The following is a 15,990-nucleotide window of genomic DNA, read 5'->3' as shown; positions in this document are numbered from 1 at the left end:
CCTTCCTGCCCCAGCTAACCCTCTCACCATGCCTTAAGATTGTTAATGTCTTGCAGTTCCTTTCCCAGATGACACATCTCAGTTGTACTACAGATTCAGGAACTCTAAGAAACAACAGCTCTCTCCTTAACCTGAAGCAAAAATAGAGCAGCAGTATGACTTTAGCTGCTGAGAGACTGGAGATGCTATTCTAGATCTAACAGACTTTTTTTTGTTGTTATGGAAACTAGATCTGCTGCTAATCTAAAATCCTAACACCTTGTCCCTAGCACCCAGCTTGGAAAGAACTCCCAGGAAAAGCAGCTGTTGAAATGCTCTGTAGTGTTAACAACAATACTCAGTTTTTCTGGTTAAACTCTAATGAAAGGGAACAGGGAAATCAAATCATATTACTATTTTAGTTAGTTTTACAATTGCCATGATTACCACTACCACAGTTTTACCCTTTTATAGATCTAACCTTGCTATTTCCCTTCCAGCTTCCAGTATGTATAGCTTTCCCTCAGGCCACTGACATCCCTGTTTCCCTGTTATTCCCCTCCCTGGTGCATTAAAGAAAGAACAGCTTTAGCAAAAACAGCAGCAGCTTAATGATGCAGAAAATGGTGTCTCTTTCCTCAGAACAGCCAGAAGGAAGTCTGTTCCTGGCACCAGCGCTCCCTTCCCTCTGCATTAGGAAAGAGCACATGCAAAATCTATTGCTACTTCTAACGGGCTCTCTACAGAAAGATTACAGTCTCATGCTGCTTATTCACAGATGTCATGGTGAGCCACCCACGCTTGGCTGAAGGCTGTTCCATGCCCCTTTGTGGCTGAGGGGCAGGTAAAGGTACAGTTCAGGGCTGAGATGCTGCTGTCTAAAGTGAAGCTATAGCTCTAAAACACAGATGTAACTGACAGCATCCACTATGCTTTGCTATCTGGTACCAAGGACTCCTGCCTGGCACATAAACTCTCACTCTCATGCTTGAGTAAATATCTAAAAGAATGTATTACTTCTCCCTAAATTCTCATTCTGTGCATTCTTGTTGAACACAAAGTGATTAGCACACTGTGGGTAACTTCAAAAGCTGTAATAAAAGGAAAGATACCTACTAGAGCTTTCAAATAACAGCCCTAAGCACTACTGAACTTGCTTAGATGTACTGGATTCTGGCTTTACTTCCACTCCCCATAGCTACCTGTCACCAGTTTGCTATCTTCTCTGCACAGTGCTTCACCTTCAAATCTCCATGTTCGCACTCATAGTTGCCCTGTGGCAGAAAGTGCTAACCGTTACAGGTAACCCCAGCTGAACACGATCAGGCTTAGGGCTGCCACACCACCTCCCTCACTGCCAGAACAGCTCACCTCAGTTTTTGGAAGGTTCTCCCTTCTATTTGAAGACCACTTTGCTCCAGCCAGCTAGTTCAAATCTCTCCAAAGCCTCTAGGGCAAGTAAAACTACATCAACCAAGTGTGCTAGAATATCACCATCACTTAAGCTTACAACGAAAAGAAAAAAAAACAAACAACCTCAAAGCAAGATAATCTAATTTTCTTGCTCTAGTCTCTTAAAACCATTGAGATTAAAAAGGTTCTGACTGGTAAAGCAATCAAGTGTCTCTTTAGGAAAGAATTGGTAGGTTACTAGCTCACAGCTACACTGAAATTTGATTTCTTAGCTTAGAAAAGTCTGTCTAGATTTCAGGCTTTATTTTAAGCAATAATCACTGACCTTCTCTTACTGTCTCCATCACACATTGAGTCTTAGAACCTTAAAGTTTGTTGATCTGCTTGAGAGCACTAGAACAGCACAATGCAACTTCACTGTAGATGGTGTCTTCTGGCTTGAACCAGTGCCCTCCCCTACTGCTGCAACAGGCAGAGTAGCAGCTTGGACCTGTGCAGAGAGTAATCTGTGCACGTGGTCCACACCATCATGTGCAGAAGAATCATTCCTGAGGAGTATTTTATAGTGATGCTCATTTAAAACCTCCTACAAGTTCCCCAACATTGAGAGTAAGAGAAAGGGAGTGGGTGTGGGAAAGCTGAGGGAAATCAACCTTTCATTATAATCACTTCAAATGGTATCTGGATTGTCACTCACAAGCCACAACTCACATCACTGTTAGCTGGGACGTCAGCCCAGTTGACGCAGCAGAACTACTACACAGAAGATGCAGAATTGGTGCTGCAGGCTGCTATGTCCAATGCAAAACCATGAACCCAGCTGCTGCCTATAAAGGTTTTAATATCAGTATAAATAGGGCACAGTTACAAAAAACTGCAAGACTGGAGCGATGGAATTTTGACTTAAAAACCTTGAGTGAGGCCTTGCTCTTCAGAAACACACACAACACACAGACTGCAGGGTGAAGGGAAGGCGTGAGCACACATACACCATCTTGCCTTGAACCATTCAGTACAAAAATAGCAGTAGAAAGATGGTCTCTGAATTGCTGGCTGATCCCGTGGTTGTGCCTTAACTGGACTCTGACTGTGAGGGAGAGGCAGATTGCACCTTGTGTTACGAGCAGAGTTAATGCCCAGCAGAAAGTTTGTCTCCTCTCTCCATCCAGCCACAGCTTCCCCAGCTGAGGTACAAGCTACAAAAATAAAGGTTTTGACTGTTCAGCACTTGTAGCCAGCCAGGATGCTCTAGCAGATGGAGCGAGCAGCCTGTGGATGTAGGCTGATCACCAAAGAGCTGCTCTCCTTACATTCACTCTGCTACTTGGTTGCAAGAGTTCAACGGGATCTCCCTGCTGATGTTACAGCTCGGTTTACACCACTGCCCACACCAGTCCTCCCTCCCTTTCCAAGTCCTTGTTACAAGCTCTGCCAAAGGTGATGCCTTCTGCGGTGGACATGAATCATTCTGGTGCACGTCCTGAAAAGGGAGGCAGGGGCAGGATAGAATCTATCTCTGCACGTGCCGGACAAAGGCCTGCACAAGCTGAAACAAAGGCTCCTGCCCCTCGGGACCCAGCTTGGAGGCAGACTTTCCTTGGGGAGAGGGAAGAACCCCGCTGGCAGGTGAGGAGGGACCACCACGGCGGAAGTAACGAGACAGGCTGGAGAGCAGTGTACTCTGAAATCAGAAGCACGTAACAAGTTAGCTTCTTTCAAACACATGCCCCTCTCCCTCCCCAAACAAGGTGCTGGTGGCAGAGGAACAGGCACCAGTATGTGCAGCCCAAGATGCTTAAGGCTGTTGACTCATGCTGGGCAGCCAAAGACAAATGACCTTCTCCCACAAGACACATTTACACTGAACAGCAGGAAGGATGGTACAAGCTGCTTACCAGCTCAGAGCTGAGCTCCTGTTTCATCCGCTGCTTATCACGGGGATGCACAGCTGGGTCTCTCAAGTACCGAACAGCCTGGGAGATGAGCAGGTAGAAACAGTTTTCCATTGTAAACATAAGCAGAGACCTGTGCAAATTAAAACACATCAGCAGGAGCCAAAAAGGTCAGCACACTCTAGTTTCAAGGTTAAATACTCTTAGAAAGACTTCACAAACAGGGTACATACAAGGGAACACTGTTACTGTTCACATTCTGCTCAGTGATACCCAAAAGCTATGGTCTGCAGAGTAGAAACTCCTGTTGGCTGTCACGGAAGTCTGATTTAAATGTACTGATAAATAAGCATCCAACTATCTACACTGCATCTTAGGATGGGATAGCTTCATACACCCTCCGCAAAAAATCCCTGCTTGCTTTGGAGAGCTTCTGATGGGCTATCTCAGCTCCCTGGATTCAGAGCGAGCAGCTCTGAAGCGACACAAATGCCTGTAAACCTCAGTTCTGATCTGAGGAGCATTAGGTTCTGCTCCTTGGCCATGACTAAAGCAAACAGCTAGAAACTTACTTGAGGGTTTTGGTTCCCTCTTGCATATTCAGCCCTGCTGCCTGAGGGAAAGGTTCCTTCTTCTTATCCAGCTGAGACGGGGAAAAAAAGACAGGCATGAGAGACAGGAGATACAAAGAGGAAATACTCCCACTCATCAAAATATCAGTTGAATGAGTGCTCTGAGATCACTGCAACTGTTGTGCTCTCCCAAACAGAGAAATAGCTAGTACCTCTCCCAACATGTTAAGGGCCACATTGACTGTGGCAAGGAGGGTCCCAAAGGAAGGTGCGACATCTGAATCAAAGGCTGGTGTGGTGAAACTCAAAACGAAGAGCACATTGTACTCAGCAAGGTCCAGTGACTGTGGAGAAACAGAAAAAGGAGTGAGTGACCCCGAGGCCATGAGTATGTTATTGTCATAATAACAGGAATACCTAGTCCCTGTATCACACTTTTTGTATAGAGAACTAGAAGCACTGAGATAATTTCCCAAATCTCAAGTATACAGATGGAGCAGTAGAGAGCATTCTGTACAGCACTCCACAATCAGACTATATGGCTCTCCTCACATGAATGAACGTTCTCCAACTCCCAAGCTGTACAGCTTGCCACCAAGTGGCAAGCTAAAGTAATGACTGTTTCCAGGTATTTTTCAAACACCCAGGCATATGTACCTAGAGGCACAGGAGAAGGAAGTTAACTATCCAAAAGTTAGCAACAGAACACTGCCAGAATCAAGAATTAAACCTTCCTTTTCTGAACTTGAAGACCAGCCACTAGGTCACACTGACACAGATGTCTCTTCTGAAGAGTGGCATACTGAGGATACAAACCTAGCTGGGTTATTAGTCTGCTTGAGTAAGTTTACACATACACAGCGTTGTGCAGATCACACACAAGCTCAGCCAAGCCTTCCTTTCACACTCATCAGTGCTTGATTCTTAAGGGGAATTCCTTGTGTCCTGCCTTCCTGCTTTGCGCAGCAAAACAGCAGGCAGATGTATGGTGGGGTCACTGTCTCAAGCAGGACAGACTGTGCCTCACTACACAGACCCAGAACATCACTTGAAATGCTGGAAACTGCCCCCCTTCAGAAAGCAGCGTCTCTCCTCTCTCTCTACCTGATCAAGCAGGATCTGGCAGACATCAGGGGTGAAATGGCGCAGGGCGGCAAGAGATTTGCTGAGGATTTTCAAGAGGCTGTACTGCACTGTAAGCAGTGCTTTCTGCTCTGCTGCCTCTGACTCAGGACTGGGATGTTTGGAGGAGGCTTGGGGATTACGCTGCACTCGTGGAGTCACACTTGATGGAAGGGAATCACCATTTTTTGTCTGTGGAGAAAGAAAAAAGAAAATCTTGAATACAGGTATGATTATTTTGCACGAAGACAAATACTTTGAGGGGAAAAAAATGCTATGAACAAAAGGAATGAGGAAATAAGGGACCCAAAGTCTGTCACCTGCTAGAAGCACGAGAATCTACACTTAGTGTATACCGGGGGAGGCACTGCATTGCAGGGAGGCAGCTGTGGAGGCTATTTAGATTCCATATTCCAGAAAAAAGAATCTCTAATCAACACACTGAGCCTTAGCCATGCTGAAATAACGCATCAGTAGCAATGCATCATCTCTGCCTCATGAATCTAAGGATTCCCCATGAACAAGAGCTATCTCTCTTGAACAAATTAAATCAGATCAAGGACACAAGATCAACAGTGGCTTAATTAATGGCACTACAGAGTACCACAGCAATGCAGCCTTCTTGCTGCAGTGTAGGCAGCTATAAAATAACGACATCTTTCAAACACTGCTCTTTCTCTAGGACTGGCTTTACACAGTCCAGAGTTTTTAGAGTCCTGACTACTCTTTGCATATTTTTTTTTTTTTTTTCCTGTGGAGAAATGCAAATCCTAACTATTGATAATTGTCATTAGTCATCACTAAGATTACTGACAATCAGTTCAATATCCAAGAGCCTGGATATTGAATAATATTTGCCTTTTAACAGGGAGCATGGGCATGCAACACTCCTAACTTACAGTTTAGCTTACAGTCCTCATCCTCACCTGCAGGTAGTGCTGGAGCATTTTGCGGCTGTGCAGGAGGGAGGTACAGGCCTGACACAGGTAACACAGATTCACCTGAAATAAATAAGGTGAGGGAGAAATCTCTTAAAAGCTCAAAACCCATTGTCCTGGTTTTAGCTGGCATAGAGTTAATTGTCTTCCTAGTAGCTGGTATAGTGCTATGTTTTGGGTTCAGTATGAGAAGAATGTTGATTACACACTGATGTTTTCAGTTGTTGCTAAGTAATGTTTAGACTAAGTCAAGGATTTTTCAGCTTCTCATGCCCAGCCAGCAAGAAGGCTGGAAGGGCACAAGAAGCTGGGAGGGGACACAGCCAGGACAGCTGACCCAAACTGACCAAAGGGGTATTCCATACCATGTGATGTCATGCCCAGTATATAAACTGGGGGGAGTTGGCCTGGGGTGCAGATTGCTGCTCGGGAACTAACTGGTCATCTGTTGGTGAGTGGTGAGCAATTGCATTGTGCATCACTTGTTTTGTATATTCCAATTCTTTTATTATTGTCATTTTATTATTGTTATGATTATCATTATTATTTTCTTCCTTTCTGTTCTATTAAACTGTTCTTATCTCAACCCACTAGTTTTACTTTTTTTCCCACCAATTCTCTCCCCCATCCCACTGGGTGGGTGGGAAGTGAGTGAGCAGCTGCGTGGTGCTTAGTTGTGGGCTGGGGTTAAACCATGACACCCATCTATTTACTACCATTGGCGGAAGCTAGAAAATCCAGTTAAACAGAACACTGATCATAAAGGATCAATGCAGTCTCTTGAATTCCCAGTATTTTCTCAGTCACCTGGCATTCAGAACTGAGAGTAAGACATTGAATTCCCCAAGTTATTTTTCCCAGCTATCATCTCTCTGTTCCCAACAGTTATCTTTCCTCACTCAATTCCGACAAGGTACTGACAGAATAGACATCTAAATTACCTCAGCAGTAGTTCCCCTTAAAAGAGCAGTAATAAAAGATGATATAGTGCCATTTGTGATCTTAACACATCCAAATCCCTGCACTCCAAGGCAATGTATTACCTACAGCAATATCCTGATGCCTACCTGCATGTCCCTCATAAGCTGTGGCAGGTGGAAATGCCACTCCTTTGTGAAATTTGAGAGCTGAAGAATGAAGCCAACAGTGTGATCGGCCTCTTCCAGACAGGCCAAGCTCTGTACTGTCCGTACTGCATTCAGGCACTGGAAAGGAGAGAGAAGTAAATCAGGGCAATGACAGGCAAATCACAAAAATCCCGCTCCCTCCTCTAGAAGAAAAAGCTGAAATGCATTCACGAAAGTAGCCACACAGCACATGGGTTAGACTCAGAGAACTTTGTATTTCTTAGTCAGAGGTCAATGCGTTTCATGAACTGTGTTGCCATAGGAGAAGACAGCTATTTGTCTAGGGAGCATGCTTATAAACAGGTAATTCAGCACCTATGTACCAATGACTCTTCAGCACGTCTGCACTGACACAGTCCAGCCAGTACAGGTATTTCAGTATTGCAGGACATGAGAGCCTGCTGACCCAAACAGCAGTTGAACCCTGACCACAGCACCTTCATTATTTGAGCAAGGCTGAGCTGAAGCCACCTCCAAGAACAGCTCTCATACTTTTCTTTCCAGAGCAGACAGCCACAAAGTGAGTTCCCACTAGACTCCCACTTCTGCTACTGTGTTGAGTAGGCATATTAAACACCTGTAGCAAAGTTATAACCCCAAGAGTGAACAGGATGAACAGATGGTGACTGCCCAGCTCTAACAAATATCATAACAATCATCCCTGCCTGACCGCATGGCTTGTTATGTTCTATTCTCCTTCTCCCACTATTGAATTATTTCCACTGTAAATCTTTCTGAGGCAGGAGCTTCTTTTCAATGCTTCTGCACTGACATTTTTCCACTGCTATTGCAACACAGAAACCAAGCGAACGATCACAGAGGAAGTATGTGATACCTGAAGAATTCTCTCTTGATGGACACCGACAAAGTCCAGTGCTTCCGTCAGAAAGTTGTATCTAAGTGTTTTAAGAAGGCGTTCCATCAGTGACATGGAGAGACGATAGACCCCAGGCCAAGAGGGGGCATCCAGAGACTTTCGAGATGAAGCAGATGTCTGAACAAATCAGATACAAAAATAAATGACTTATTTACACTGCTGCCCAGTATGGCACATATCACAAACCCTCCACACCATTTTGGAAGTCTCCAGTGTGTAGGGGTGGCAGCTGTCCTCCCAGATTGGGAGGACTCTACTCCAACCACAGCCCGCAAGGCAGGGCATGGCAAGCTCTCATGGTGCATTCCCACCCAAAAGGAAGCAGCACCCACCTGAATGGCTCCATTAGTGCTGAGCTGATACACACTCAAGAGGGGCAGGCAGACACTCTGTGTGACACCAGCTCCAGCCACTGCTGCTGCTCCCTAAAAGACACAGAACAAACTACTGTTAAAATTTGCATATGTGTCTGCTCTCTGAGACTAAAGAGATTATTTTGCATTAGATATTTCTGTCCTTCGCACTGTCAACACCCTTTTAGAGAACTTTCATCTACACATAATTCTATGCTGTTAAAAATTCAGTATCAAGAAAAGCAATACTGTTATTCCAGTAAAATCTAACCTGCATAACTGTACTATGAATCCCATTTCGACATCACCTGGTTTGGTACATACATAATCTTTGAAAAGAATTGGCTTTGGAATGACCTTGCTTTCACCTAAAGCCCCACGCAAGTTGAATTTGTGATAGACAGATAAATAATGCTTCATTGCAACTAATCAGAAAGCAGGTTCCCACACTTAATGCCATTTTAACTCGGGGCAGGGGGATAATTTGCATTGCAGAAGAATACATTCAGTGAAAAGTGCCTGCTCTAAATTACAGGTCTGCTCTGGCTGGCTCAGCTCTTCCATCCAAGACATCCCAGTATCAAGAAGAACAAGGCAAACTAAGCAGGCATACATACAGGACCTAGTGCTTGCCAGCCTCTAAAAAAACCCCTCTATCTACAGATCATTATTCAGCTGCATTGCAGACAGAATAATGAGATATACAGTTCCTATTAAAAATGTATAGTTATATGGTTTCAATTCGCTGCATCTCTCACCTGTTGAGTCCTTGCTAAGGTCAGAAGTAAATGTAATGAGGCCTCTGTGAAGTGAAGGTTTTGTTTAACTCTCAGACTGATCTCCAATGCAGCAAAGATAGTAGGAAGTACAGGGACTTTCCTAGTAACCTGTAGCCAGTAGTCTCCATCTTCATCAGCTTCACAGAGCTCTTTAGCCAGATGCAGACCCAGAACACACACCTGCAGTGACAAGGAAATGAGAACAAGGTATAGGCTTGACATGGGTAGCAAGAAAATCTTGAAAGCATTTACTTGTGGGAGCAGCTCGGAACACCTGGCATTTGTTTTCAAGAGTGACCGTTAGAATTTGTTGTGCTGCATGTTTGCCAAGCCCTTGAAGAACTAGTTTTACAAGGTCAGGTTGGAGGATAGCCTTGTGTAGGCCTGGGAAGATGTGGCTGAAGACAGTCACAAGTATGTGCATGGAATGTTTTTATCTTTTAACTGTTCTGAGGACTGGCAAACATTCCAGCTGAGCCAGATATGCGCTGCTGTGTTAGTAGTATAGGCTGTATGCCGTTAGTTCTTTCTAGATCTTTGTTGAAACATATATAAGTTTGATCCTTTTGTGAAATAAACGGAATCTTGGACAGAGAGCTTGAGCGCTTAATTCAGTCGCAGCATTTACTAACACAACCTAAAGTTCAGTCATTCTCAGAATCATAAACTAAGGCACCTGGTATCCCTCACATTACACTCTGCACACTTCCTGGCTGTATTAGCAATTGTCACAACATTTTTAGAACAGATCTGAAAGAGAGGCAGCAACAGCCAATTTCCCAGACCGACGTACGCCAAAAAGACATGGAGTAATACTGAAATAGAAACTGCCAAAACTTCTTTTGAAGGCAGCAGGCTGCAAGGGACAGTTGTTCCAAGCATACATGGAACTTTTGTCTAGAGAGAAGAAACATGGCTGCAAAGCAGATGTACAGGTCCTTTACCCCATCTCGCTGGTCTTTGTGTTTAACTCGGGAGGCATCATCTGTTTCCATACTGTCCTTGTCATCTGTAGCATCTCCCAAGGTCAGGCTGTGTCGAGTCTGGTCAAAGAGTGCAATGACCTCATCTTGGAGTGTTCCACACACACTCAACACCAGCTGGGAGTACTGTGGGATCTCATTCACTGTGATACACACAGAATAGACAACAGTTAACACACAATCCTTGTACTTAGATTTCTAGCTTAACTGATAACATCACTGGGCCACATTTCTTGGAGTTAGTATTTATTCTGTTTTCATTTCAAAACATACAAAATGGAATGTGAGGAACTGTGACTAAGTTAGATGACTAAGTCTAGGAGGATATAATAAGGGATTAGAGGGACATCTGGATAACAAAAACATGTAGTTTTACCAAGAAGTCTCATAAATTCATGACATCTCAAAGCACAAATCAAGCACTACTATGGACAGATTATTCCATAACTGCTCACTACAGCATTTCCTACCCATTTCCAGATTGCTAGTACTGGCCCATGTAGATTGGGTGCAGTCTATGTTCTGTGAGTCCATATAATACTACATTCTTATCAAAACCATTATAATAAATTGCACTACCTAAATTTCACTCCCTTTACCAGCATGACTGGAAACTCAAATTCCACAGTAAAGCTTGCAGAGCCCAAGCAGTGGGACAAGGAATACACAGAAAGGTAAGCTGATACACTGCTCAACACCACAGTTGCCTCTGTAGGTGTTGTACAGAGAAATACTGCCCAGATTCCACTGAGGGTCTTCAAGCACTACTGCAATGTAAGATGCCCCACAAGTGACAGGAGTAATGACCAGACTAGTTTCTCTAGTTTGTAACAAGATGTATCCACAGAAGACTTTCTTGTGTTTGGGTCTTTTGTTATCTCTAACTAGAAATCCATGTCAGAATCTAAGCTCTATAGTCACTCTGTGAGATGGCATTACTAGGGTGTCCCTCCCACACCTGCTGAGTTATTTTCAAAAATACATAGGAACCCTATTTTGTCTCTATCAAATTGATCAAACACATAAGTTATTGTTGGGGAAAGACAAGAGAACGGAAGACATACACATAGTGTGAACGATAAACCTCTTCTCTTTCTAAAACTAGCTAAAACAAGTAAGAAAAAAGCAGAAAAGTCCCACAGGTTGGTGACTATTTCAGCATGCTGTACTACTACTAACACCATACACATTTTTATCTTGGAAACGCTAGAGTGTTAGAGTACATTCAGCCATGGCAGCCCTGCTCTTGACACTTGTACATACACCACCTCACCTTTCATCTCCTGCATTTGCAGAACAGTGATAAGAGCTGAGAACACTTTGGCTTTGGTTTTCTCCATCATCTGCTGATCTGCCTGTAGTACTCCCTCCAGAATCTGCGTCAAGGAGTTTATGATTTTATCCACAGAACCCAACTCGCTGACAACAAAAAGGGAGAGCTCTTCAGATTAGACAAGATCCCTCAAATATATTGGCTTGACTGAGCTGTGTGGATCATAAGTTGTATGATCCACACAAATAAAAACAGTGCTTCTAAGTGAAGTTTAAGTCACCACCTGGATCTCACTAAAGACATTCCACAGTACAGTGAGAATGCAGGACTGACTATCACAAAAGCTTTTTTGATACACTTTTCACCAGGAAACAGGAAGCCAAACCATAAATGTATTGCTACAAGAAATTTCAGCAACAACCTACAGACATTTGCCATCCCAAAAGAGAATTCTGTGGTAAGGCTTCAGTTTCCTCCCCAAATCACTAAGGGAATCTCACTGGAGCAAAACACTTAAACATAATCTCCCAAGTTATTATATTTAGCAGTGATTAATAATCATCCAAACAAAATACCCACCTCTTCCACTGTTTGAGCAGGATCAGAAGAAGGGTACATAGCATAGACCCCAGCTGCAGACAGGATACTGACATGGGAACTAGGAGCTAAGAAGAAATACTGCAAGAGTTACAGTTGCAATAGTCACATGTAAGAACGCTTAAGAAATCCTCAGCCCAAGCACCACCACCACCAAATGACCAGGTTTGTTCTTCAGCAGCTAGCAGCATCAAGGCAATCAGAGTCAGGACCCTCTGCAGGGTCACTCAGTGATTACAAGAATGACACATACAAAATAAAGATTTATAAACAGCTCATCAATTCGGGGAGAGAGACTTTGTTTCAGCCCAATTTCACAGGATCTAAAAAAACATATGATGGCAAGCAGCTACAGAAACAGAACTCCTCATAGTACAAAGATGAGCAATTGGGAAATTAAAGAACTGACAGGAAGCACCACCTACCAAAACCTTGGTCCCATTTAGCACATCCAGAAACAATTGCTGATGAACTGCAGAATCAGTCAGATGCATTATATCCGCCTAAGATCCACAAAGACAGAGATCAATCAAGCACAACAAAAGATGCACCTTTTTAGCAGTCTAACATCAGTCTACTGTTTTAATTTGTAACTTTAAGAATTCACCAAATTTTATAGCTGCTGCATGATGCAGTTTTACAGAAATCACTGAAGTATTACATAACAGTTGTCAAGAAGTCAGCAATGACTAATTTCCCTAATGGTGCATCCCGGCCTCATTTGATTCAGCAAAATCTCTTCAGGATTACAGAATTACTTAGAATTGCTATAAAAATTATTTACTACCTTCCTCCTCTGCTCAGACAGACAATATGCTCATTTTGATCAAACAGCAAAACACCACCTACTCTAACCTCTGGTACCATGCTCGTGCCAAGTTGTGTTGTAAGCATATATACAATAAAATTGAAAAAAAAACCCCAGTGAATTCTTCATTATAACTTAGGTGGCCCTAAGAAGTTGACATTGTATTATTCAAAATGTTAATTTCAAGTTATCATGAAAGATGAAAGGTAGCTCTTACATGGCTAGTAGAGATTATCAGCAGCATCCGCCAGGCTGAGATGAGCATTTGATATTCTGTCACGGAGGCACAGCTGCTACCTTCTGTCTCTGCCACATGATATGCCAGTAACTTCACATATTCTGACCAATAAGCAAAGCGCTTTTTGGTGGAGAAATTCTTCAGCGTGTCTTTCAGGGACTGATCCAGTGAGCCCCTGACCAAATCAAGAGGAGAAGTTATCTTCATTTATTCTTTGGTCAGAAAATATACTTCTTCTGAGATTCAGGTAGGAAAGCCAAGGACACAGCTTGCAAGTGAAGGTTATTCCACATATTAGACCTGTGCAGGGAATCCCACTTTTTGCATCAAATGTGAAGGAAAAACATGATCCCTGAAGAAAATCTATGGGTTTCTTTTTTTTTTTTTTTAAGCAGAGATTTTAGTTAACCCTGACTTTTCAACATATTAAAGGGCAGTTATGTTCAGGAAAACAAAATGAGTGGGAGAAAACTACTAAAATGTTAATTCAACAATCGCTATAGTAGGTGTACTTAACTTAGTTTACAGTTAGTTTTAATAAATACTGTATATTCTCATTCCAGGATACACGGAAAATACTAATAGCAACATTCTCACCTACAGGCTGCAGAAAGACTGTAACATCTCTTTCTGCAATTGGCAATTGCAAGAATCTCTAATGCGTGTTTGTAATTTGTTTATAAATCCCTGTTGCTCTCACATTTTCACAGGATTACATGTACTTTGTCCTTCAAAGCCTGCACGGTCTATCAAGACTTAACACACACAGTTTAGATAATTAAGAAGTACATGGACGGAGGAGAGGCTACCAAAGACTCACTTGACAACATAGTAGATCTCCAAACAGATGATTTTCATGATTAAGGCACAGGTATCCAAGACACTGAGCTATAAAGACAAAAAAAAAAAACAAAACAAAAAAACCCAAACAAAATCTGAGCACCTAGCTCTGCAGGGTAAGTGTAATTCTGGTTTATCCCTACCCATCCACTTGCGGTGACTGATACTCCAGTTTTGCGGGAGACTTGTTTTTCCCACGATAGCAATAGTTATGTCATTCGACCATGGACTAGTGATAATAAGGAAAGAATGCTGTGTTCAAAGTGGCACTCTGAGTGAGAGCACAGGACTTTCATAATGAAGGGGGAAACTTCCACAAAAAGGAAGAATAACAGGAACCTAAATTGATTCCTCTGTGATACTAGTCAGCCTCAGCTATGCATAAAAAAGAGGAGAGTTTCTTTTGCCAAATGGCACACAACATATAGTATGGACACACTACAGACGGCATTTCTTCCAAAGAGTGCGTGTTACCACAGATGCTAGGTAACATCTATTTTTGTTTCACATGTGAATAAAGAGCAGAGAATTTCAAAAGACTGTTCATGGCTGTACAGTCTCTGCAAAGCCAGAAAGCATTCACTTCATCTCGTGCCTGTGTTTAAACCACTTGATCATACTTCCTTTTAGAAAACTGCAAGCAGAGGGAAGAGTCACATACATCACTTAGAAAGGTTTTTTAAGAAGTACATAACTACCTTCATTTTGGTTGGATGTAACTCACCTCTGACGATTCTGAAGGTGGAGGAAGGGTCCCAAAGAGGGGATTGGTTAAATTTTCCCAAAATTTTGGCCTAAAACATATATACAGAAGTAGTATCAGTTATCTCCCTGATGCCACATGCCTAGCAGCATTTTGACTGCTCCAAACTTCATAGAAAAAATGCTTTGGTAAATACAAGCTTATATAGCTTTGTATAAAAGACAGAAATATATTTGCTTCTGCATATGCACATAGGAGCTTCTCATCTTCTTTCCCGAGAGACTAAGTTCAAAACCCATACACTGCATAACCTTATGAGGGCACACAAAGACTAAGATGCAAATGTCCCTGAAAAGTCTGATGAACCAAAGAAAAAGCGTTTTGGAAAAAAGGAAGGAAAATGCACTGTAGAAAAACAACAACTCACTTTGTCCTCAGAACTAGCATGGCACTATCTCGACGGTCCTGCCACAGAGCATGCAGGAAGGCAATGGCAGCACGGTGCAAGAGGGGAGGGCACCAGTACCTCTCCTGTTGCTTGGAGTCTATCAACTCTAAGACTACTTGGAGGCAACTCCACTCCCCTAAGCTGAATTCCTAAAGCAAAAGGAAACAAGAGGTTACATCACCACAGAGCCACTATGTAGGCACCTATTAAAGCAGAATATGCTTGATTCCACTTGAACAATACACAGAGAAATAAATCTTGAGTACATGATGCCATCATATATTTTGTATATGACTACAAGGAATGTAGTCACAACACAGGAGAGAAAAAAAAAATATTTTTAGAGGAATAAAAAACGAGCTAAGCTAAGACTTAGTAAGACCAAGAGCCTTCAAAAGGTCCCAACCCGAGAAGACCTTGAACTGCAAAGCACCAGAATAGGTATTCTGGAAAACTTGTATTGTCCATTCTACCTCTATCTTCAGCTTTCTCACTGATTGGCCACTTGCAAGCACAAGCTACATTTATCTTTACATTAAGCACATCAGGTTACATGTAAGAACTATCAGATTTTAGACTAGTGCCATAACACTGCTATGAATGCTACGCTAAAAGGCTAGAGAGCCCTTGGGCAAGTATCTGCTATTCTACCTTTGACCCATCGCTGCCATCCTTCACTTCCAAGTTCAGGAACAGCTCAATGAGCCCAGGTTGTGTCTCCACCGCAACTGTGAGGAACTCCAGTATCATGACCTTAATACGCATGTCCTCAATCTTGCTCTGCAGGCGGGTGAGAAAGGCATCACGGATGGCAGCAGCATCACTACCAAGGCAGGCATAAACAGACATGGGAGCAACCTGCAAAAGGAAAGGAACATCAGAAGGAAAAATAACCAAACTCTACAGAATGCTTCTTGTCTATATAAAAGGTGATTTGCATTTCAAATTGAAACTCTAAAATACTTGATATTGAATCTATGAACATATGTGAGGGAACTCAAAAGTAAGTTGTTGTCATTAAGCAGGAAGAAACCTGAAAAGTGATCAA

At 42.7% G+C, this 15,990-nt stretch overlaps 1 protein-coding gene across 1 annotated transcript in view; it reads right to left on the bottom strand.

Moving 5' to 3' along the window:
• Nucleotides 1-2,216: 2,216 nt before the first annotated feature.
• The window catches only part of NUP188 (nucleoporin 188), a 30,090-nt gene continuing 16,316 nt past the window's right edge, over nucleotides 2,217-15,990 (bottom strand). Inside the window, exons 26-44 of the mRNA XM_069772147.1 lie at nucleotides 15,594-15,800; nucleotides 14,922-15,091; nucleotides 14,516-14,585; nucleotides 13,772-13,839; nucleotides 12,931-13,126; nucleotides 12,331-12,408; nucleotides 11,888-11,973; nucleotides 11,309-11,454; nucleotides 9,997-10,178; nucleotides 9,032-9,232; nucleotides 8,253-8,345; nucleotides 7,879-8,037; nucleotides 6,984-7,121; nucleotides 5,905-5,979; nucleotides 4,961-5,170; nucleotides 4,069-4,200; nucleotides 3,857-3,927; nucleotides 3,288-3,417; nucleotides 2,217-3,073 (exon numbers count right to left, since the gene is read on the bottom strand). Of these exons, the coding sequence (XP_069628248.1) occupies nucleotides 2,903-3,073; nucleotides 3,288-3,417; nucleotides 3,857-3,927; nucleotides 4,069-4,200; nucleotides 4,961-5,170; nucleotides 5,905-5,979; nucleotides 6,984-7,121; nucleotides 7,879-8,037; nucleotides 8,253-8,345; nucleotides 9,032-9,232; nucleotides 9,997-10,178; nucleotides 11,309-11,454; nucleotides 11,888-11,973; nucleotides 12,331-12,408; nucleotides 12,931-13,126; nucleotides 13,772-13,839; nucleotides 14,516-14,585; nucleotides 14,922-15,091; nucleotides 15,594-15,800 (2,583 nt within the window). The 3' untranslated portion in view covers nucleotides 2,217-2,902. The remainder of the gene's footprint in view (nucleotides 3,074-3,287; nucleotides 3,418-3,856; nucleotides 3,928-4,068; nucleotides 4,201-4,960; nucleotides 5,171-5,904; nucleotides 5,980-6,983; nucleotides 7,122-7,878; nucleotides 8,038-8,252; nucleotides 8,346-9,031; nucleotides 9,233-9,996; nucleotides 10,179-11,308; nucleotides 11,455-11,887; nucleotides 11,974-12,330; nucleotides 12,409-12,930; nucleotides 13,127-13,771; nucleotides 13,840-14,515; nucleotides 14,586-14,921; nucleotides 15,092-15,593; nucleotides 15,801-15,990) is intronic.

This window comes from Haliaeetus albicilla, chromosome 26 (genome assembly GCF_947461875.1).
Source record: "Haliaeetus albicilla chromosome 26, bHalAlb1.1, whole genome shotgun sequence".
In the NCBI taxonomy this organism is placed as follows: Eukaryota; Metazoa; Chordata; class Aves; order Accipitriformes; family Accipitridae; genus Haliaeetus; species Haliaeetus albicilla.
This window is presented reverse-complemented; position numbering and strand designations above follow the sequence as displayed.